The sequence below is a fragment of the Agelaius phoeniceus genome, chromosome 16 (assembly GCF_051311805.1).
Source record: "Agelaius phoeniceus isolate bAgePho1 chromosome 16, bAgePho1.hap1, whole genome shotgun sequence".
In the NCBI taxonomy this organism is placed as follows: Eukaryota; Metazoa; Chordata; class Aves; order Passeriformes; family Icteridae; genus Agelaius; species Agelaius phoeniceus.
Genome location: NC_135280.1, coordinates 4,469,992 through 4,491,754, shown reverse-complemented (window position 1 = coordinate 4,491,754; position 21,763 = coordinate 4,469,992). Strand labels below are relative to the sequence as shown.

The 21,763-nt window shown below is 56.9% G+C and overlaps 1 protein-coding gene across 1 annotated transcript; it reads left to right on the top strand.

Moving 5' to 3' along the window:
• Positions 1–10,216: 10,216 nt before the first annotated feature.
• LFNG (LFNG O-fucosylpeptide 3-beta-N-acetylglucosaminyltransferase) lies at positions 10,217–21,455 on the top strand. Its single transcript, XM_054643590.2, has 8 exons — positions 10,217–10,671; positions 17,513–17,561; positions 18,383–18,482; positions 18,624–18,777; positions 18,868–18,953; positions 19,238–19,403; positions 19,627–19,712; positions 19,799–21,455. Exons 1-8 carry the CDS (start codon positions 10,276–10,278, stop codon positions 19,863–19,865), a joined length of 1,104 nt encoding a protein of 367 aa, XP_054499565.2. The 5' UTR covers positions 10,217–10,275; the 3' UTR covers positions 19,866–21,455.
• The last annotated feature ends 308 nt before the right edge of the window (positions 21,456–21,763 follow it).

Below are 21,763 nucleotides of genomic sequence, written 5' to 3'. Positions count from 1 at the left end.
GCATGGTCCTGCCTCCTGAAGAAAACGCTCTCTGCAGCAGCATCCCACCCTGCAGAGGTGGGATCAAGCTGGAAACAAAGTCTTTCTGTTCCCTGAGCTCTTCTCTTTTGCATTTGACCCAGTTTGGGGAAATGACAGCTTGTCTGTGCACAGCCCTCACCGAGGGCAGCTCCAGCCCCGGCTGGCCCTGGCTCAGAGGAGCCCCTGTAAAGCCCTGCTGTGTTTTTCTGTTTTGCAGAGGGATGGGGTTGTTACGAAAGGGAAGCAAGGTGAGAGATAACCATAGAATATGGCTTCCTCTTCCCTCTCAGCTGCCAGCTTGACTCCAGCCCAGGTCAGTAGTGGAGGACACTGCTGCTGCTGGGTGCCTGTCCTGGTGCGTGCACAAACCTTGCCTGGCTGCTGGCCCACTTCCTATGGGGCAGGTGGCTGTGTCCCCTCTGTGGGCTTGGCACGCTCCCTAAGCCCTGTTCCACAGGAGCAGCCAACAGCCAACTCATTCCAGGACAACAGCCATGTCATTCTGAGTGCAAAAAACAGGATAACAGCTTCATGGTGTCCTTTGTCCACCTGAACGGGCAACCCACACTTGGGATGCTATTCCTAGGTGGAGATTGCATTTAAATAATAATAAATCCAAAGAAATCCCCTTGACCACCTCCTTAGATGTTGGTCCTTCATGGTGAGGGAATGGGGCACGAAGGGGAGCCTTGGGACAAAGGACAGAGCTGTTCTGCAACAACAAGAGGAGCAGTCGAGGACGTGTAGTTCCTTCCAAGAGTACAAAACTTGTTGCCTCCACCCTTCCTGATGTAAAACTTTATGAGCCATGGGGAACAGGAATAAGGAGTTTCCTCATTTTTTGCTCCCAGATTTTGATGATGATCACTGACCTAAGCTTTTTCCCAGTGGTATGCAGAAGTACTGCTCAGTTCTCCTCCTCATCTTGGTTTCCCAGACTACAGATATCTTGCCTGCTACTTGCCTCCTCTTGTTACAGCAGGGTAACAAGTGACACAGGCTGTACCTCACAAACTGGGACAGCTGCTCCCAGAGCACTGATTGCAGGGCTAAAATTGGTTATTTTCTTCCCTTCCAGATAGGAAAATTAATTTCCCATATTTTAACTCCTTATCCTTCTTTATGTAAGTTAAACCAGCTCTGAAGAAAGGCTCCTGGCCTCTTTGGGTGCTGTGAACATCTTTCCACCTCCCTTGGCTGGGGACCTCCCCACTGGGCTCTGTGTATGGGACAGGAACAAGGGACTGGGGTGGGGACACTGGCTTGTACTGGCCAGCATGTCCTGGTGTCACCTGGGCTCCCCAGGCCCCCTGCTCAGACACATGTGACAGTAACTTGCAAGGAACTGCTGAAAACCTCAAGGGATGACCAGCACTGGGTACCTCAGTGTGATATTCCAGCACAGGGATGGAGCTGGAAACGTGCATGGGGTGGGGGCTCGTCCCAGGCTGAATTATCATCTGGGGGTTTCTCTGTGACTGGCTGATCTGAGGAGAAATGTTCCCAATTCTCTTGTTGCCACATGTATTTGTTCTGTCTTGTCTGTGTTTTAGGGTTTTAAATATTCTCTTCCCAAAGGGATCATCTGTTCTTGGTTAGCTACCATGAGGCCACCCCACGGCACTGGTGCATTTCAATGGCTAGAAGGACTTGTCATAAAAGACTCTAAGCTCCCCAAAGGCTTTTAAAAACCACATTTTTAATGAAGTTTAAGAACTGGATCTGAATGCTTCTGAACAACGTGGTCCTGGAGCAGCTGGGCTGAAACCTATTCCTGTTGGAAAACCGTTGCTGTGTGTGCCAATACTGCAAGAGCAAATATTGACTTACAGCCATTGCATCTGCATCTATGAAGAATTTCACTCTCCTGTTTGAGTATCAGTCCTTTTCACCTGCAGCCTTCCTCCTGAATAAATTGCTGCTGTAAATTCCAGTGTTTGTTAACATCCTTGTCCTCGGGGTATGGGTGTGCTCTTCAGGCTTTCATGGAAACACAAAGAGAAGATCATCCTTTTTATACAGAGAACTACAATTTTTTTTCCTGGAGAATTTTTGAAGTTTGTGTTTTCTGTTTTCAGTGGTTACCTTATATCCTCGTGGCTGAGCTCTGTGTGACTAATTCCTCCTTCATCTGCAGTTGGGCAAAAATTATTCTCAAGAGACCTGAAAGACAAGAGCCTTGGGCTGGGAGTGAGGCAGAGGCCAAGCACATCCCTCACCTCTGGGGCAGCTGGAAGAAAATGACTCCAGCCACAGATGTCTCAGCTGCTCTGCCCACATGGGAGTGACAGCCCAGCAAGCAGCAGAGCTCCTGGGGCTGCTCTGCAGCCAGTGGAGGCTGGAGCCAGGTTCACTTTGAGACTTGTGCTTTGAACTGTGTGACAATCTTTTCACACTGATCTGAAATGATTGTTCTGAGTGCCCAGACCCACCAGGGTTCAGCTCATGATACTGCTTATAAGGCCAAGAGCTGCTCTGTGATGGAGGCCACAGAGCAATTAAATTTGCCAAGTGCAAATTGCATTGCAGTGACCCTAAGAGCTCCTGGAGGGGATGAGGTGTGGTACAGGGGAGCAAGGAAGGCTGGTGGCTTCTTGCTGGTTGGAACCCCCAGATGTTTCCATTCCCAGGGAGATGAGGCACCTCCAGAAGTTACAGATCAGCTCCATCAGGGTCCAGCCTAGCAGGTGCTGTATTTCAGAATCAGATCATATACATTAAATGGCTTTCCCTGCCTAGGAAACCTCATGGCCTGGATGAAGGCTTCCCAGAGGATGCTGTAGAGCAAGCAGAGCTCTGTAAGTTGTTGGGAGAATGGGAAGGGAGTGTTATATTGATCTTTGTGCACCCACCCTGTTTACAGCACAGTGCTGTGCCTTGGGGAGACAGTGGCACCCCTAAGCAACCCCTTCTCCCCAGAGGGGAGGTGCTGGGACCCTGCAGCGTTTCTAGGTTGCTGCAGTCTCAGAGGAGCTATTCAAGGAGAAAAACACATGCACATTCCTGAGCACAATTCCTGAGCACAATGGAGCCCAGCGCCAGGCAATGCTGTGGTCCAGGAGCATCCTCGGAGGAGGAGGAAGATTTACAGGAATACCTGAAAGAGGAAGACTACAGTTAAACTTCCAGTTCCCCCAGAAGGTGGAAGACAATGAGCAGCCATCAAAAGGCATTTCCTGGCCATCTATTGTTTCCCTCTCTGAGTCCTGCTCATGCTTTGCACATGGTCTGCAAGTGGACAGACTTTCTAATTATAGCACCAGGTGAAGAGCTGTGCACGTGCTGTATGTGCCAGAGCCTTGGAGCAGTCCCTGAGCAGCTGGATTAAGGTGTTTCTTGCAAACGGTTGTGCCTGGCACCATTTCTCTGTGTCACAGCTCTGCCTTAGCAGCCTCAAGAGCTGTCACAGCCTCCCACTCCCATCCCCAGTGCCTGCCCAGCTCTAATCCCACTGGAGGCTGGTGCAGAGCAGGGACTGCTCCCTACCCACTCTCCCAGCACAGACAGCATTGTCTCCTCTCCAGGTTAGGGCACCCGACCTATCCTCCATCTCTGCCAGTCTTTATCTCACCCCATTTCCTGGCCCCAGCTTTTCTGTCCTAATTAAATGGTAAAAACACGTGGGATCCAGGCCAGGCACGAATGGTTTCAGCAAAGCAATTAGCCCTACGTGAGAGAGGAACAATTAGCGCGGCTCTCTGGAATTCGGCCATTGTGCCGGCTCATTGTATATTTTTGCCTTAAAAGGGGGCCAGCGTGTTGGGAGGGGAGCAGGGCCCCCGTTCGCAGAGCCGGGCTGACATTTGCACTATGTTAGTCATGCTACATGTCAACATTTTTGTGAGCTTTCCAAAAACAGAAATTCTAATGGGATGTTTTAATCCCATCTTCACCCCCGCACGTCCCCCCGCCGCCTCTCCCCCTTTCAGCTCCCACCTCCCTCCTCCTCCTCCTCCTCCCTGCCTTGCACAGCGCTAATGCCATCCCCTCTCAGCTTTGCCTCCCGGAAACCAGCGAAGCCAGAGCAGTGAAATTCCTATTTAAACTTGCATCACATGAAAAATGAACTGTTGCTTTTAATCCCTTTTGCAGCGGCAGTGGGAAGGGAGCAAACAAATTTCCCAGGGGTGCAGTGGGGAAATTGGAAGGGGTGGGCTTTTGGAAATACCAAGGCAAGCTGGGGGAAGTGGTGGGTGAATATTGACTCGCTCATCTACCTTTGAAAAACCCCTCAGCAAATAAATTGGGACACCCCAAGGGCAAGGAAGAAGCCAAGAAACTGTGGGGGCCCAGAGAGAAGGCAAAATCCCTGTGAGCAACCAACATTTTGAAGCAGCTTTTGCAGGAGTGTTTCAGGGCAAGAGTGACACATATCTGATCTGGGCTGGGTGCAGAGGGTGTGCACAGGAGGCTGTGGGATCCACCACAGGCCCTGAGATGCTCAGGGCAGTTAAAATGCATCCCTGATCCTCCTGCCTGGCTGCTTCTCCCCAGGAGGTTTGGGAGACCTGGAGCTGTAGGCAGCTGTGACCAGGAAAAGAGTGGCCCATCATGGAATGGGACCAGCCACGGCATCAGACATGGGCAAAAACATGAGATTTAAGGGGTTGTTAAGGCAGGTGCTGGTCTGGAGGGGAGCACAGTGCAGGGTTTGGCTGGGGTGGGCTCTGGGAGCAGCCTGCCTTTGGTAGCTGTTCCTTATACATATACAAAAAAAACCCCAAAAACTAAACAAACCATATATGACAGTTCTTCTGTTGCTGGAGGCTGGACATGGGGTTCACTGGGCCTTTGTCCATCCAGTCCAGCCCAGCATGAGATTTGATTCCTGCCTTCTCCTTGGGGTAATCATCAAACACTTCCCCTGACATCAGCTTCTGGCTCCTTTTCAGAAAGGCAAAGCGGAGAGGGACAGCACACAACAGGAGCATGAGAAAATTTGGGGCCAGAAAGCATGAGAGGCCAAAAATTAAAGGCCAGGAGGTGCAAGCTCTGCTGACCACACCTCTGGAAGGAGCCTGGGACAGGCTGGCCATCATCTACAGCAAACTGTGATCTCAGCTCATTGTGCTCCTGCTCTGCCTGTACAGATGGACACAAACAGACTGACATGTGCAGGCTGCATGCACAGCCCACAAGGGAATCTCCCAAACAGGCACCAGCCCAGGGGACAGGGACCATGGTGTCTTTGCCAACGTCACCTCTTGGGAAACTGAGGCACAGCAAGCTGAGCTCAGTCAGTCTGTCTGTCCAGCTTCCTGAGCACTGCTGAAGGCTCTGGCTCTATGATAATCTCATGCAGTGCAGGGTTACCAGTCACAGTCACTGCTTATTTAATTATTGTCTTTTTCCATCCCAAATCCACGCTGCCAGTCAGTCTGAGCAGTGTGCAGCAGCAAATCTCCAGCTGGGAGATTAGGGCAGCTCTGAATCTCCCTGGCTTGCCCTTGGGGTCAGCACTAAGTGAGGCAGAGGCTGCTGCCCCCAGCCCAGCACCCCTGGATGGCAGCAGTGTGATCCCCCCATGGCCCAGCAGCTGCACCCATGGAGAGGAAGTGCTCTTGCCCACCAGCCCAGGGATTTGGGGTCACAAAGCCAGGTTTGTGAAGATAGTCCTCAGCTGCCCCAGGAGTTGCTGTTGGGAGGAGAGAGATGCACAGGCTGTGGGAAAGAAGGGTTGCACCCAGCTGATTTTGCAAGTTCAAATTCCCTTTCCCTCATGTTTTTACTTTCAATCCACGGTTTTAGCATCAAAATTCCATGCCCCAAAGGAAGGAGTGCAAAGCTCCCCTTGCACACCTTAACCTGCCAAAGCTCCCTTGAGATCAACCTCGGTGGTGAAGCACTGGGAGAGGCATTAAATCAGCAGTGGATGCCCCACCAGCCTCCCCTCTCCCCACACCTACCTCCCCTTCCCTGGGCTGAATAGGGAGCATGAGAAACCAGGCTGGGCAGGGACGGCCCCGTGCCCCTCGCTTTCTTTTAGGATCAGAGCATCTATGGGGCCGCTTGTGTTCCCCCAGCTCCTCTCCCCCCGCAGCACCGGGAGCTGTAATCTGGAGGCAGCGAGCCTGGAGATGGAGAAAAATGCAGGAGCTGGGGAGGGGGGGGAGACAGGGACCGTCCCTTCCCGCTGCCACCACCGCCAAAGCCCCAAATTCTTAGACCTGGAGGAGTCACCACCAAATTCCATTCAACTGACAGAAAAGAAATCAAATCCTTTTAAAGAGAGCCCACTTTCCCCGCAAGAATGCTCCCTCGGCCTTTTGTTGAGGGCTTTGCTTGCTCCCAGCAGCTCGGAGGAAGCTGCTCCAATACATTAACCAGTTTAACTTGCTCGTGACCCCCTCTGCCCAGCGCACAATGAAACTCCTCGCCCGCTTTTCTCCCTGGCTCCTTTTCAGGAGCTAAATCCCCCGCTGTTCCCTGCTCGCTGCCTCTCTCACTCAACCTTTCTCAGGCCTCTGCTTCAGCCCCGGGAAAATAATGACGCTTTGCATTTGTATAGCCCCCGGCCCCGTGGGATCTCACAGTGCCCTGCACGGATCGAATCGTGTCCTCCCGCCCCGCCGAGGGGACCAGCAGACCCCAGAGGTGGAGGGGAAAAGCGATGTAGGGTCTGAGGCCACGGAGGGTGGAGGGGGCTTGCAGCAGGACCTGGTGGTGCCAGCGCTGGAGCGCATCGGGGTTGATGGGCGTGGGGACAGTTCAGCATCAGGAGATGCAGCGCAGGCACTCCTTGCGAGAGATTTGCGTGCTGGGCAGGGAGATCATGCTCCACCTCAAAGGCACTGCCAGGCCTCTGCTACGAGGGCAGGAAGGTTTTTTGTTTCGAAGGTGTTTAAAAAAAGCCGCGGTAGATGAAAAAAGCTGAGCCCTTGCCCTGGCCCTGAATAGCGGAGCCTATCAGACAATGGGAAGTTAACCAAGCCCGGAACGGGAGCGCGCAGTTCTGCCGCGGGGCTCTGCCGCTTTCCTACCAGTAATTGATGCAAAAATCTCTTTTGTGCTCGCAGAAAATCCCAGAAAGAAAAAGCGGGGGGTGAGAGGCAGACCACGGGCAAGATCCAGCTCTTGGGCCGCCCTCCTTCTACATCTCCCTCCCAAACCCGAGCTGCACAGTGGGAGCAGTGGCCGCCCGGCCGCACGTCGGGGCCGAACCCCGTTAAACACCCCCGACAATGCGACAGCGGCGAAATCGGCGCCTGACAGAGCTTTTAACCCCTGTCCGACGGAGCGCGTAAATCGCTGCGGGCACACAATGCGGCTTTGCAGCTCGAGCGCGGCATTTCTCTCGGATGACCTGAACACTTTATTACTGGGGATTTATTAACCATTTTTAGCAACCCTGAGAACCTGGGAGCCTCTTAGGGACCACCTATTGAGCGCCGGGGTCAGGCTGCGAGCAGGGGCGATGCGGAGAGTTTAAACCAATTTAAACCGACCTAATACCGTGGTATGGCTGAAAGGGAGATGCCCCATGTGCAGCCCCAGCCCTGGGTTTGGTGCGGGGCTGAACCCAGCTATCTGCAGTGGAAAACTAGTCTGGAGTTTCAGTGAAATTAATCTGAAGTGGGGGCGATCATATCCTTGAGATTTGGGGGATTTGAGCAGAATGTTCTGTCTTGGAACCATCCCTGTGGAGTCAGGCAGAGTGGGGAGCACACCACCACCCTGTAGCCTCACCTCACATCTCCGTGGGGGAGTTATGGACTGTGTCCAAAATGGGATCCTTTTTGGGAGGAGTGAGATACCCCTCCAGGTCCAGCCTGGGCATCCCTTCTGTGACAGAACCCATCTCCCCTGGCCCTTGTATTTATGGGCCACCCGAATTTGTCCGGTCCTGGAGTCACCCCTGTTGGGCTTAAGCTTTTTGTACCCAAAAAATTGTCTGAATACCAGTGAACCGGGCACCAAACATTCCTGTGACCATCTTCCACATGCCCACTTTTGGCTCCCTGCCCCTCGGGTGCCATCCTGTGCGCACTGCAGAGTAAGCAGGGTTTCCCCGGGGGAATCGGTGCCTTGGGGCAGGTGAGGCCCGAGCCAGGAGCTGAGGAGCCTGGAGGGGAAACCTGTGGGGATGCGGCCAGCGGCTGAACAATCCCGGAGGAGTCTTGTTCTGGCAGGACAGCGCTGCTGGAAGAACAACCTCCCCTCGCCGCGGGCCCTGGGCAGCGGGGCTGAGCCGAGCGGCAGAGCCGGGCTGGGGTAAGGCAGGGATGGAAGGCAGGGACAGCGCTGGTGCCGGCAGCGGTGGCAGCACAGCGGCTCCTCCGGCCCTGCATCCCCGGGTGGCAGCACAGCGGCTCCTCCGGCCCCTGAATCCCCGGGTGGCTGCACAGCGGCTCCTCCAGCCCCTGAATGCCCGGGTGGCTGCACAGCGGCTCCTCCGGCCCCTGCATCCCCGGGTGGCAGCACAGCAGCTCCTCCGGCCCCTGCATCCCCGGGGGCCGGCGCGCTCGGAGCCCGGCGCACACAGAGCCCGCATTGTCACTCGCCGGCTGGGACCCCAACATCTGGCCACAGCCCGTGTCCCCAGCCAGCGCCGGGGCTGCGGGAGTGGCAGAGCAGCTGGTCGGGGGAAAAGTGCCTTTCCTCCCCTTTTGGCTCCTGGAGAAAAGGGCTCTTTCTTCATTCAGGGTTTTGCTGCTCCGGCTTTTCAGCTGCCTCTTGAGCCGCGGTTGTTGTGCCATAGGGTTTGGAGACAAAGGGCGCCCAAAAAAAAAAAAAAAAAAGGCAAATTGAGACTGGAAGGCTGGGCAGCAATAGCGGGAAGTGGGGAGTGTGGGATTTGGTTCCTGTGTTTGTACGGTCTAACTGCCTTTTTAAATTTTATTTTATTATGGGAGGCTTCTTTGGCAACCCAGGTCTGTCTCCAGATGTGGCCAATGCCCTGAAAAACGAAGCCCCAAAGTCCCCCTGAGTGTTTCTAGCCTGGGATCATGGTTCAAGTGCTGACCAAGGGAATGCATGGCCTAAAATCAAGAGGAGGCAAATGCTGGGGCTTGCCTGAGGAAGCAGTTTCCCTGCTTCATCCTGCCTGGTATTATGGTATTGTTTATCCAGTGCCAGAGATGAATGGAACACGTGACACCAGGAAAAATGCAAGTTGGACAAGGTCCCTGCCCAAAAATGCAGCAGCCCCTGATTATGGCATTAGATTGCAGCCCAGGCCCAAACCCAAATCCGCCTCTCTGTAGCTGCACACTCCCTGGGAAAGAAAACCCCAAGAGCTCACTGCTTGCAGAGGCAGAGGGTAAGAGGGGAAAGAGGCCCCGGGATTCGGCGCCAGGAAAATATCGAGCTGGTGGCACATCCAAGACCCGATTTCAACCCAGTTTTCTCTTTCAGGCCCCACTTCTCCCACTGTCTGGCTGGAAAAATGGTGTCTCATTTAACAAGCAATCATTATCATGATTAGTGATCACTGGGGACGAGGAGAGGGGGCTGCTTGGTACCTATGCAACATTTATTTACAGATATCCCAGCACTTCGAGGCTTCAAAGCATGGTGCTGTGCCTGGGATGAGGTTGGTCAAGTCTGGGAGCCTCTCCAGGTCTCCCTGAAGAAAGAATGAGAACTGACACTCCTGGCTCCCTGTCCCCAGATTTACCCACCAGAATGGAGCTTGGTGGAAGTGAGAGGAGTGCTGCGGTTTTTTGAGGGGGGGTTTGGTGTGTTTGTTTTCAATTATGCTTTCCCTCACGGGAGACTGATGGGACAATGCCTGGAGTTTGGTCAGGCTGGTCAGCTTTCTGGAAACCTCTTGGACAGGGCTGTGAGAACATCTCGGTGCAGGGCTTTGGGCAGCCCGGGATGGGGAACGCTGCCGACAGAGCAGCGAACGATGCTCCCAGCGCGCTGGGGGCTGCAGGGGACCAGAGTGTCCCCATCGCCGGGTATCAGGGGAAAGGGAGAAAGAGGAGGAGGAGGAGGAGGAGGCAGCACGGGCACCCTGCCCGCACCCAGCCGTGCGCTCCTGGCCGCGGAGATGCGCAGGGCAGAGGCCGGCCCGGGCAGGACGGGGCCGGAGGAGCCGGGACGCGCGCAGGGGCTGGCGGGGAGGCCGCGGGGCTCGCAGGGGCGCGGGCGGTCCGCGGGCAGGGCCGGGCGGTGCCCACGCCCCGCGTGGGGCGGCCCCGGCTCCGTCCCTCCCCGGGCGGGGCGGGCGCGGTTTAAAGGCGGCGGCGCGGCGGGGGCCGGCGGTGGCGGCGGCGCGGAGAGGCGAGGAGCGGAGCGCAGGAAGGAAGGATGCTGAAGAGCTGCGGGAGGAAGCTGCTCCTGTCCCTCGTGGGCTCCATGTTCACCTGCCTGCTGGTGCTCATGGTGGAGCCGCCGGGCAGGCCGGGGCTGGCCCGAGGGGAGGCCGGCGGAGCGCAGCGGGCGCTGCAGAGCCTGGGGGCGGCGGCGGCCGTGGCTCCTCCGGCGGCGCAGGGGCCGCCCGGGCTCCGCAGCTTCGCCGATTACTTCGGGCGGCTGAGCCGAGCGCGGCGGGAGCTGCCCCCGGCCCCGCCGAGCCCCCCGCGGCCGCCGGCCGAGGACATCTCCCCCCGCGATGTCTTCATCGCCGTCAAGACCACCAAAAAGTTTCACAAGGCGCGGCTGGAGCTGCTGCTCGACACCTGGATCTCCCGCAACCGCGACATGGTAAGGGATGGGGACAGGGATGGAGACGGGGCTGGTCCCCTCCGCTGGCCGGGATGGAGCGGCTCGGGGCGGGCTGGAGCCCACGCTGCACCGCCGCGGTCCTGGCCCTGCGTTCTGTGCGATCCGGGTGGTGCCGTGACCCAGCAAATACCACCTGCCCTTCCCTTTTGCCCATATCGCTGAGCAGGGTGGTGTTCCGAGGCTGGCTGGGCTGTTCTGCAGCCAACTGTGTTTTCGGGAGGGTGAAATGCAGCGTTGTAGGGTGAGTGATGGAGAGAGCCCGACCTTGGCTCCTTGCACTCGGAACCCTCCCCAAACTCTGCTCCGGGGTCCTTTCCCCTCAGTCCCTCCCATTGCTGCTCTGCTTTTGGCTGGTGAAACTGAGGCACGGTGAGGAGGTGCAGCCCAGCCCGTGGTGCCACAGTCGGGGTCAGGCCTCTGCAGTTATGCTGCTCAAAGGACACCCGGGTTATCAGCCTAGGGCTGGGAGATGTGCTGAAGATGTGCTGCTGGGATGTGCTGAAGCTCTCCTCAGGTCTCCTGGCAAGGCACTGGGCAGGACTGGAGTTGCTGGGCTCACCCACACCAGGGCAGCTCCAGCGAGTCTGGTTCCTGACCTTACTGATGTCCTGCCCAGAGTCCTGGCAGTCCCTTACTCTGTCCTTCAAGTACTGAAGCAAAATTCAAAAGGATAAAGGAAAAAAAGCTGTTTCCTTAGGAAATGTGCTTTGCCATTTGCTCTTAAGACACTTTTTCTACCCTTAGACAGCTTCCCAAAAGTAAGTTATGTCTGGTCCTAACCTTTTCTTCCTACTGTCTTCACGTGTTTCCTCCTGGCCTGGAATTCAGTTTCTTGCTTGCAAACTGTTTTCCTTGGAAATCTGGAGTGGCTGAGGGTGGAGGCCATGGGGGAAGGATTGACCTGCCCATGCCCCCCTCACCCAAGTCTGCTGGACCTTGTGGGGTCTTGGCTCCTTCACTGTACCCCAAGAATTATCTTGCTACATTTTTTCCCCTGTGAATTGTGGGGGTTTTTTGTTTGGTTTTTTTTTTTTTTTTGGTTTTTTTTTTTTTTGCTCATGTTTCCTGGGCTTGGCAGTGGATCTGCCACTTCTCCTTGGTCCAGTTATTTAATGGAAACCTCTTTTATGCTCTGCTGTCACTGCGAGGGGGCGGTGAGTGGTGGTGGAGTGAAACGCTCTTTGAGCACCTACAGATGATCCTGGGAATGGCTGCTCTTTTTTTTCTTCTCCCTCTTGTGAGCTCCGGCTTTCTTCTAGGTTCTTTTTTTTTTTTTTTTTTTTGTGCTTCGTTTGTCCGTTTGGATTCCCAGAGCCCTAAGGCTCGGCTCTCACGCTGTCCCCCTGGGCAAGCTAACAAAGCCCCTTTTCTCCTGGCGCAGAGAAAAGGCTTCGCAGCCTCTTGTGTGGCACTTTCCATGGGAACGAGGGAGCCGGAGCCGGCCGTGTCCAGGTCAGGTTGCCTAGAGATGAGGGCCATGAAGCCAGGGGGGCCGCAGCCCGGCGAGGTGCCTGCCTGACAAGCCAAGCCGCTGAGTGACGGCTCTTGTACAGCACTTGAGCACAAGGAGCTGCCGAGAGAGCTGGAGGCAGCGCAAACTCCTGCGGAGCAAAGCAGGGCTGAGGGGATGTGAGGCACCGGGGATGAGCCCGCCCTGCTGGGGGTGACCGGCTCTGCTCTTCCCACGCTGTCCCTGACTTTAAAGCACCCTGGGCTTCCCCAAACTTGGCATCGGGTTGGGGTTTTTTTGCCTGCAGAGTGTGGGATTGCTGCTATGGGGCTGTTCTCTCTTGCTTCCCTGCAGTTCCTGCATCTCTTCCCTGCCTGGCCCCCTGGTTTCCATCCCAGGAGGGTGATTTGGTGGCAGTGGGGCACTGCCTTCTCTCAAACGTCTCTCTTGGTCTGAGTCAGGCCTGTCTCTGCTCATCCTCCCTCACTCTGGGTTTCACTAAGGGTGCTCAGGCATGTGAGCTGCCTCACCGACGCGGGGAAGTTCCTGCCCCGGGGCTGAGAATCTCCTCTGCCTGACGCTGCGTCTCTTTCTCCTCTCACTCAACCCCCAGCCTCCCTCTGGCTGTTCATTAGCCAGGCAGGAGGGATGCAGACAGGCTGAGAAGGGGTTAAATCCAGCAGGTAGCTCCTGCCTGGGCCCTGGCAGATAGGGGAACAGCCATTGTGTCCTTCCTTGGCCGTTCTTTGTTCTGCCCACAATAGTCCCTGTTTCCTGCCCTCTGTCACCTCCAAGACACTGCAAAGGGCACCCCCTTCTCCTTCCTGCCTCTCTGCACAGGGAGAGCACATCCCTATTCCCTTCTAAATCCCCTCTTTGGGTTGCACAATCCAGGCCGCACAAGCTGCTTTTGGAGGAGAGTTACAGGCTTTCCCCTCTCTGCTTTGGGGAGAGTTTCCAGCTGTCTCAGTATCTTTAGGATGCTGGAGTGCGGGCTGGAGAAACTTTGTACTTGAAAGGAAAGAGAGGGGGGAGGAAAACGACCATTAAACAGAAACCCTGGACAGGAGCAAGTCTAAATCCACTGCTCTCTTGCCGAGTTGGATGATCTGCAGCGGCAGAGTCGCCAAAGCCAACTCTGGTGCCCCTGGGCTTGCCCTGAAGGCGGCTGGGTGTCCCTGGGGCAGCCGGAGGCACCCGGGCAGCTCGGCACACGCCTCGGAGCCCGCCGGGGCTCAGCCCGGGCCGCCGTCCCGCCCGCGTGGGATCCGCTGGCTGCCTCCCGCCCGGTAATTGCAGCCTTTGAAAAATTCCTGCTCTCGGGGCAAAGCCAACGGGTTCGCCTTCCAAAGAGCACGCTCCTCTGATGGCGGCTCCCAAATCCCTCTAGCACCTTGGCCAGGGTCCCCACCCACACGCTGGAGCGTGCTGGCATGCCGGTCTCACTTGCACGCCCACCAGAGCGGCTGAGACCGGGGGCTGCTCATCCCAAACCATCCCGCGGTGCAGCTGCCTCCCCCCGGCCCTGGGCTGGGTGCCAGGGCCTGCTGAGCACCGATCAGCTCGGGTGGTGTGTGAGGGTCCCTCCCTGCTGCCCCCGGGGCAGCCTGTGTGGGTTTAAGGGATGGGAGCCCTTTAATTGCCTGTCCCGGAGGATGCTGCTGTCCTTGCCCATAAAAGCCCCGGAGCCGGTGAGCGGCGCGTGGAGCACCAGGCGGGAGGGAGGGTGGGGGACCCTTGCCACACAATGAGCTCATTGTTTGTGAGGAGGTTATTAAAAATTATAGCATTTAAAATTACAGTGGAGGATTCTTCCTCTTGCTGAAGGGAGCAGGGGGAGGAAGGGCCCGGGGCCCTGCAAGCCCCTTCGCCGCCTCTGCAGGTCCCAGCCCTGGGATCCGGTGCCAGCACAGACCCGCCCCCGGTCCGGGGGAGAGCCACCCCCATGGATTGGGGCTGCTGCCGCCACCGTGGCACGCTGTCATTGCAGGGACATGGCCATCACACTGCTCCCAACTTGGTGAAGAGGGGTGGGGATTTCCCCCCCTAAACCCTGAGGCTGGAGGGAAAAGAGGAACATTTGCTGTGGGGGACACAAAGCTGGCAGGCAGCATCCTGACCTGCTCCAGAACCCCTCACCAGCTGGAGACTGAGCCCCCCCAACCAGCACATCTTGCTGCCTCCTTTCCTCTGCACCCAAGTGGGGAGGCTGTGAAAAGGGTGCTGGGGTGCTCCATCCTCTCCCAGCATGGGGAAGTGAGATGTGGCACAGGGTCAGGATTTGTGCACTGCAGGGTCACGGGGTGCCTGCCTGGCCCAGTTCCCCTTTTGGTGGGGGTGCTGGTGGGGCGGTGGCAGGCATGGGCTGTGCTGAGAGTGTGTCACCCTGGGAAGTCACAGACCCACTCGGCCAGGCAGCACAGAGAGCCCACGATGACCCTGGGGTGGCCCTGGCTGGAGGGACACCTTGTGCAGCACCAGCCATGAGCAACCCGCGGGCTCCAGCAGCGCAGGGGAAATGAGTCACCCTGAAAGCAGAAATGAAGGGGACCAAAAAAAAAAGAAAAAAAAAAAGATCCCTCCCCAAGGGCTTGGAGGGGGCAGTGGGGAGGCCGCCTGGCTCCCGGCGGGCAGCTGGGGAGGGGCTGACCCGGCTGTGGCCACGGGGATCCCGGGTGCCGCTCAGTCCCGGCCGCGGGGCCGCGCATTGTGCGGGGCTGCGAGCAGCGCTGGCAGCTATTGTTCGGCAGGGATTTGGCATCCTGTGTTTCTTGAAGCTGCAGTTCTGAGAACAATGAGGTTTCCTGCAGGGGCTGGGGGGGGCAGCGGGCCCTTCCTCTATTGCGCCCTGCAGGAAAAGTTACTGGGGGGGGTCCAAGAGGTCCTTGCACCCCTCGGTGCTGTGGCTGGCACAGGGGCCAAGTGGGAGAGAGGTGGCTGGGAGGGCTGGCAGTGCTTTCTGGCCCTGCTGGGTCTGGAGGTGGTGGTTTACAGGTGACAGCTCAGGGATGCTGGCTGCAGTGTTCACTTGCACCTCTATAAACTGGACTCTGCCCTCGTGTATGGCATCCTACATGGGAGATGCCAAAGGTGGACTCATGTTTTTAACTTGTTCTCATCCTTTCCTGGCCTATCCCCTCCCAGGCTGGGCTGTCAGCTCTGCTCCTCTCCCCTGCAGCCCCAGGTGAAAGGCCATGCAGGCAGGGTGCATCTCCCATCCAAGAAACACAAAACAACAACAAAATTAATTTTAAAAAATGAAGCCTTTAATAGTTTTAGTTTTAATTTAATGTCATGGTGGGGTTGGGAGGGATGTGGGAAACCTGTGAGGCCCCAGTAGGTGCCCACGTGGGGTGACTGGCAGCTGTGTGCCCCTGTCCCAGTCCCTGAGGTGCCACCTGGTCCAGCCACACCAGGAACATCCCAGGGCTGTGTGTGGGGAGGGGCCCAGGGGAGATGCCTGGGTAGGATGAAACGTTTCGGTGCAGGCCAGTAATAAACAATTGTCTCTGTGCTCTATTTATAGAGGCTGAGTGCAGGATTAGTTGTGGGGTTATTTTTGGAGCAGCTGAAGGCAGTTGCTGGACGGCGCTTCTGAGCTAATCAAGCAAACATTTTCTGTCTCGCCTGTGCACAGGCTGTGTGTTCCCTGCCCCCCCAGCCAGGCTGGAACCTGGGCTGGTGTGCCAACCCCCCTGTGTGATGGGGTTGTCTCAGGCATCTTTGGATGCTGTCCTGCTGCCCTGCTTCAGTTTGTACCTCAATCAGTTGCCTGACCAGTCCCGGAGCACCTGCGGGAAATGGGGACCAGCAGCTGTACCCTGAATTGGTTGGGGGTGACAGCCCCTCCTCTACACACAGCACTGACTTTGTGCCACCCCAGCAGTGCTGTGTCCATGGGGACACAGCAGCCACAGGCATCCTTGGCCCTGCAGCTGATGGGTCCCCGTCCCCCAGCTGTCCCTTCCTCACCAGCTCTTCCCCATCCCCTTTACTCAGAGCCTTCCTGACCTCTGTCCCTCCCCACAAGCCAGGCTGCACGGCAGGCTGTGCATTTGTGAGAACTTGCCTTCCCACCTCCTCCATCATTTTTTTTCTCCCCCTGCTTTTTCTTTTCTCCTTTTCAAGCCCCAAAGGTCACTTGTAGCCCCGTCCCCTCCCATTGAGGCTCACTGCAGCTCCGGGCTCTCCCCACCAGCCCCGGCTGGGGACCTGAGCAAACAGGGTTGGGTTAACCAGTGCAGCTGTATGCTAATGACTGCTGCCCGCTTAACTCTCCTCGCTGAGTAAAGTCAACCCCACTATTGTACCCAGCTCCTCAAACAAGCCACAAAACCCCAGCGCGCTCCCGGGCCGGCTGCGGGGTGGCACCCAATTTCCAGCTCACTTGTAATTCATCATCCCCAGCGCTCCATCGTCCTCCCTCTGCTGCCTCCTGCCTTCCCCCCCCCAGCCCTTTTGTCTTTCTTCCTTTGCCCTTTTGTGCACGTCTGGTTTTTAATAGCGCTTGGCAGCTGGTTGTGGTTTCTCTCCTCCAGCTTTGTTTGCTGCCCGCTGATTGATGGCGATGCCTTTCCCACCCCCTGCTCTCTCCTCCTGCTTCTCGTCCTTCCCCAAATCCCAGGCCCAGAGCAGCCCCTCCAGTCTCCTTCCTGGGTGACATATGCCAGGAATTAGCTGTGTAAACAGAGGAGTGCAGCCGGGCAGGCAGCTCAGGGGTCCGGGGAGGCGGCCGGGCGCTGCCTGGCACCGTGGGATTGTGCTGGGACGGGGCAGTGGGGAACCATCCCCTCCTCGGGCTGGCAAAGTGGCACTCACTGGCACCATCTCAGCCCCCTTGGGTAGGACACAGGGAGCAGAGAGGAGCTGTGGAGGCATTGTGCAAGTGGCCAAGGACAGCCACGTGCTGTTGACACAGGTGGGGACGCGGTTGGAGCCGGCGCCAGGGACAAACACACCTGCCTGGGCGGCTGCTGCAGCGCCACACGCGCCAGCTCGGCTCTGAAATCCCTGCTCAGATCAGGCCGTGCTCTGCACCTGCTCCCCTGCATGCCCCCGCCTCCCCTGGGGCTGGGGACAGCCCCTGTGGCCCCCAACACCTCCCTGTCAGCTGCTGCCCATGCTAAAGGCGAGAGGATGGGGATGCTCTGTGCAGGGTTTGCTCCCAAGGGGAGCTCAGCACCCAGCCTGGTCTGAAGCTGGGGGTCTTGTGTGGCTGCCTGGCTCTCCAGTGCCACTTGGGGATTGGACAAGGTCACCACCAGCTTCCTGGAGGAGCTGATCCCAGGTGCTGCCCAGGGGTGCTGTGTCACATCCAGAGCCACATGGTCTCAGCCCCGGTCCTCAGAGGTGCCTTGTCTTCTCTTTCAGACCTTCATCTTCACTGACGGGGAGGATGAGGAGCTGAAGAAGCAAGCACGTGAGTCTGTGGCTCTTGTCCCTTTGTGTGTGTGACCTGGCCAGGTCCCCTGAAAAGCTCCCACCTGTGGAGCATGGCTGGTGTGGGGCCTGCCCTGGGAACTCTGAAAAAGCCCTCGCCACTGGAATGTGGGTTGAGAATGACACAATTTGTTTCACTGATGATGCCTAAAGCACCCTCTGCCTGAGAGCCCCATCTGGGGGCAGGTTTAATTCCCAGTCAGCCCTGCCCATCCACTGCATGGTGCTGCTGGGGATCACAGTAACAGGGTGGGGTGCCTTTGCACCACTTTGTCCCTGGGGTGAGCTGGGGTTGATGGCAACACTGACATGGTTTCATGGGAGCATTTTCTTGGCTGGGGTCAGCATGGTCTATTCTCCCCATGCAAATTCAGGCTGGGAAGAGATTACCTTTGAGCTGGGCAAGAAAAATAGGACAGGATTTTTACCATGTCCTGAGGAAGCTCGGGGCTCACAGATATTCCCTCACCCCCAGGGTGGCTGGTGCAGCCTGGGCAAGGTGATGTGGGGCGGCATCATGCTTAAAACATGGATAGAGCTGATCTTCAGTGCATCTGCTGCATCCACATTCCTTAATCATCCCTTCCCTTCTCTCATGTGGACAAAAAAAGACATTCCCCCAAAAATTCATCGTTTGCCCAAAACAACATAGCATGTGGGTCACTGAGCATCGGGATCACCCATGAGTTTCCATCCCCCTGGCACACCTGGGACATGAGTGGTGAAGTGTCACCGTTTGAGTGTGTGGGGAGGTGTGGGATGCACCAATGCTGGGCTTTGACCCCTCTTTTTTCCCTGCAGGAAACGTCATCAACACCAACTGCTCGGCTGCCCACAGCCGCCAGGCGCTGTCCTGCAAGATGGCCGTGGAGTACGACAAGTTCATCGAGTCCGGCAGAAAGTAAGTGGCTGCTGAGGGGGAGGACAGGGATAAAGGGGGGCAGGATGGTGCAAACAGAGACCATTTGTGGTTTTGGGGTTGTACCTCAGAGTGGGGACTGGGCAGCTGCCCCGGGTGGGTGTGACACCGCTGTCACTGCAGGTGGTTCTGCCACGTGGACGATGACAACTACGTGAACGTGCGGATGCTGGTGAAGCTGCTCTCCAGCTACCCCCACACACAGGACATCTACATCGGGAAGCCCAGCCTGGACCGGCCCATCCAGGCCACGGAGAGGATCAGTGAGAACAAGATGGTGAGCCTGGGGAGAGTTTGGGGCTGGTTTAATCTGGGCTGTGTGCAGAAGGAGCTGTTGTCTCACTGCGTTGGTTCCCCTCTCTCACAGCATCCTGTGCATTTCTGGTTTGCCACGGGTGGAGCAGGGTTCTGTATCAGCCGGGGGCTGGCACTGAAGATGAGCCCTTGGGCCAGGTAAGAGCATTGGTGTTGCTCTCCCATGGGGACTCCTCATGGTCCCCAGGGCACAGAGAGGTGACATTTTTGGGGATGGGTGCTGGACCATGTCCCACAACCTTTCTCTCTTTGCCTTCTGGGGGTGTCTGCAGGGAGCTTGGAAACAAGCTGGGAAGGGTTTCAGCTCCCCTAAAGTGACTTTTAATCAGAGCTGGGCACCCACTGGCCAAGCCCAGAATCCCGCAGGGTGCCCACATCCCCTGGGCTTTGCTCCTCTGCAGCCCCTCTCTGTCTCCCCGCAGTGGGGGTCACTTCATGAGCACTGCAGAGAAGATCCGCCTGCCTGACGACTGCACCATCGGCTACATCATCGAGTCTGTGCTGGGCGTGAAGCTCATCCGGAGCAACCTCTTCCACTCCCACCTGGAGAACCTCCACCAGGTGCCCAAGTCGGAGATCCACAAACAGGTACCCCAAGTTGTCACCTAAAAATTGGGCATCATGGCTAAGATATTGATTGACACGTGATCCAAACAGCAGAGGGGAAAAGCCCCATTGGCTCATCCCTGTGGGATGATGCAAAGTGTCACTGGAGGCTTTGGGAAACGGGGTGAATTTTGCAGCTTCCCTTTCCTCTGCTTGATCCTTACGGCCATGTCGGCCACTTCACCCCTCTGTGCTTGCCCCCCAGGTGACACTGAGCTACGGCATGTTCGAAAACAAGCGCAACTCCATCCACATGAAGGGAGCCTTCTCTGTCGAGGAGGACCCATCCAGGTGAGCTGGGGCTCCCTGTCCCCCCAAACCTGGGTGCCGTGGGGCCGCCACCATCCCATGCTCAGCTTTGCTTCTCTGCCCCTCAGGTTCCGCTCCGTGCACTGCCTGCTGTACCCTGACACGCCGTGGTGCCCCACCAACATGGTTTACTAGGAGGTGCACGTGCCCTCCAGCCTCGTCCCGAGTTTCCCCGGTATCCGACGGGCGTGCGGGACCTGCGTGCGGGTGTGTCGCTCCGGCCTCGCCGCCGGACGGACGGACAGACGGACGTCGTTGCTGTGGTATTGCACAGTGTGTGTGTACTGAAGGCTGCTGTGCGGCCCCTGGAGCCCTGCCCTGCCTGCCTCGCTGCCTGGTCCGGCCGGGAGGGCGGAGAGGGACGGGAATGAGCACTTACCCACGGGCACCGCGGCTGGCGGGCCCCACGCCATGCGTGGGCAGCGGCCGCAGCGCGGGGCCCTGCCCCACCCCGGCCTTGCTTCTCCTTGATGGTTGGTTTTTTTTTTCCCTTTCAAATGTTAATTTTTTTTTTGGTGTGTTCTTCCCTTCTTTGCATCTTCCCCCCACAACCCGCTCCTATAACCCCTGACCCAGCCCATCCTCTCTCCCAGTCCCAAAATCTCAGCAGCGAAGCTCTGGCTCCCAGTTTGGATGAGGGGTCCCTGTGAGTTCTGCTCCCTGGCTCGGCAGGCAGAGGTGGGCAGGAGAAGCCTCTGGTCATGGCAATGGCTCCTCCAGGGTCCTGCAAAGCTGCTGGGTGCTCCACAGCCTCACTGGAGGGAGACCGTGGGGTGGCTGGGAGATGGTGCTGGTGTTAACTCCATTTCCCAGAGCTCCCCCAACACGGGTGAAGTGTTGCTGGCACCATTGGTGGGTGAACTATTTAGAGACTGGTGTAAAGACTTTCTATAAATATGGGCGTGGGAGGAGGGATTTTCCAGAGCTGCCACAGTGGGGTGGGCACCGTGTTTGTCCAGGATCTCCCTCCAGTGCTGCTCAAGCACCCCTGCAGCTCTGCAAAGGAACACCTTGAGGTCTGTGCAGGGGCTCTGTGGGTGTCCCCTGCAGGGCCAGAGCATCCTCCAGCCTTGCCCTGGCTGTGGGTGCTGCCCAGGAGGCACCTGACCAGCTGGGCACCTGCCACAGGCAGGCAGCACCTCCCAACCCTCCCACTGTGCTCTCCCTGATGGAGAGGGATTTATCCAGGGAGGGAGAGGGACCCTGCATCATCTGAGAGCTGCCCTGCCTGCCAACACCAGCCCTCTCTATGCCCCTGGGCTGAGCCAGAGCTGAACATTTCCAACTTGAAGCTGAGTGAAAATAGCCCATAATGGGTGTGTTGTAAATATGTTATTGAGCCAGTATTTTTTTTACTGTGCCTTTTTTTTTAAGAAAAAAAAAAAACACATTGAGAAATATGTAGATTTTAAAATGCTTTTTATACATTTTCTGTGGATCAGAAAAAGAAAATTCCCCAACCTTTGATAATCTGTTTAAGAAAGAAAAAAAAAAATTTTTTTTTGCAATGTCTTGTAACTATCACTTACCTTAATTTATATGTTCCAGTATCTGGAATGTCACTCTGTGCTTTCTGTACCTAGGATGTGTTTAAAGCAATAGATGTGGGGAGGGGAACCAGCATGGACAGTGTGTTCTCAGGGACCTGAACCCGATCGCTGCCACGGGGTTCCCGTGGGAGCGGTCACCAATAAAGTGGCTTTTTTTGCTGACCACAGTCACCTGCTCCCGGCTCCGGCGTCTCTTTATGGATGTGCTGCTCCCAACAGCCCTTGATCCCCCGCAGATGTTATCACCTCTGGCCGCGCTCTCAGGGATGCTCTGAGGAGGGGCTGCTCCTCCATCCCCTGTTTTCCCACGGGTACCGGGATCCTGCTGGCCATTTGCATCCCGGGGTGTCGGGCTCCTCTCCTCCTTCCCCTTCCCAAAAGGCTCGCACAGGGTTTGGCACCTCGGGGCTGGTTTTTCCCAGGCTCGGGGGTGGGAGGGAGGCGGTGGGGATGAGGTGAGAGCCGGTTGTTAGCGGGGTGTTG

Coding starts and splice junctions, on each gene's coding strand:
- LFNG (XM_054643590.2), top strand. CDS start 10,276: ATGCTGAAGAGCTGCGGGAGGAAGCTGCTCCTGTCCCTCGTGGGCTCC. Junction 10,672..17,512: donor TCTCCCGCAACCGCGACATG/GTAAGGGATGGG, acceptor CTTCTCTTTCAG/ACCTTCATCTTCACTGACGG. Junction 18,778..18,867: donor GGATCAGTGAGAACAAGATG/GTGAGCCTGGGG, acceptor CCTCTCTCACAG/CATCCTGTGCATTTCTGGTT.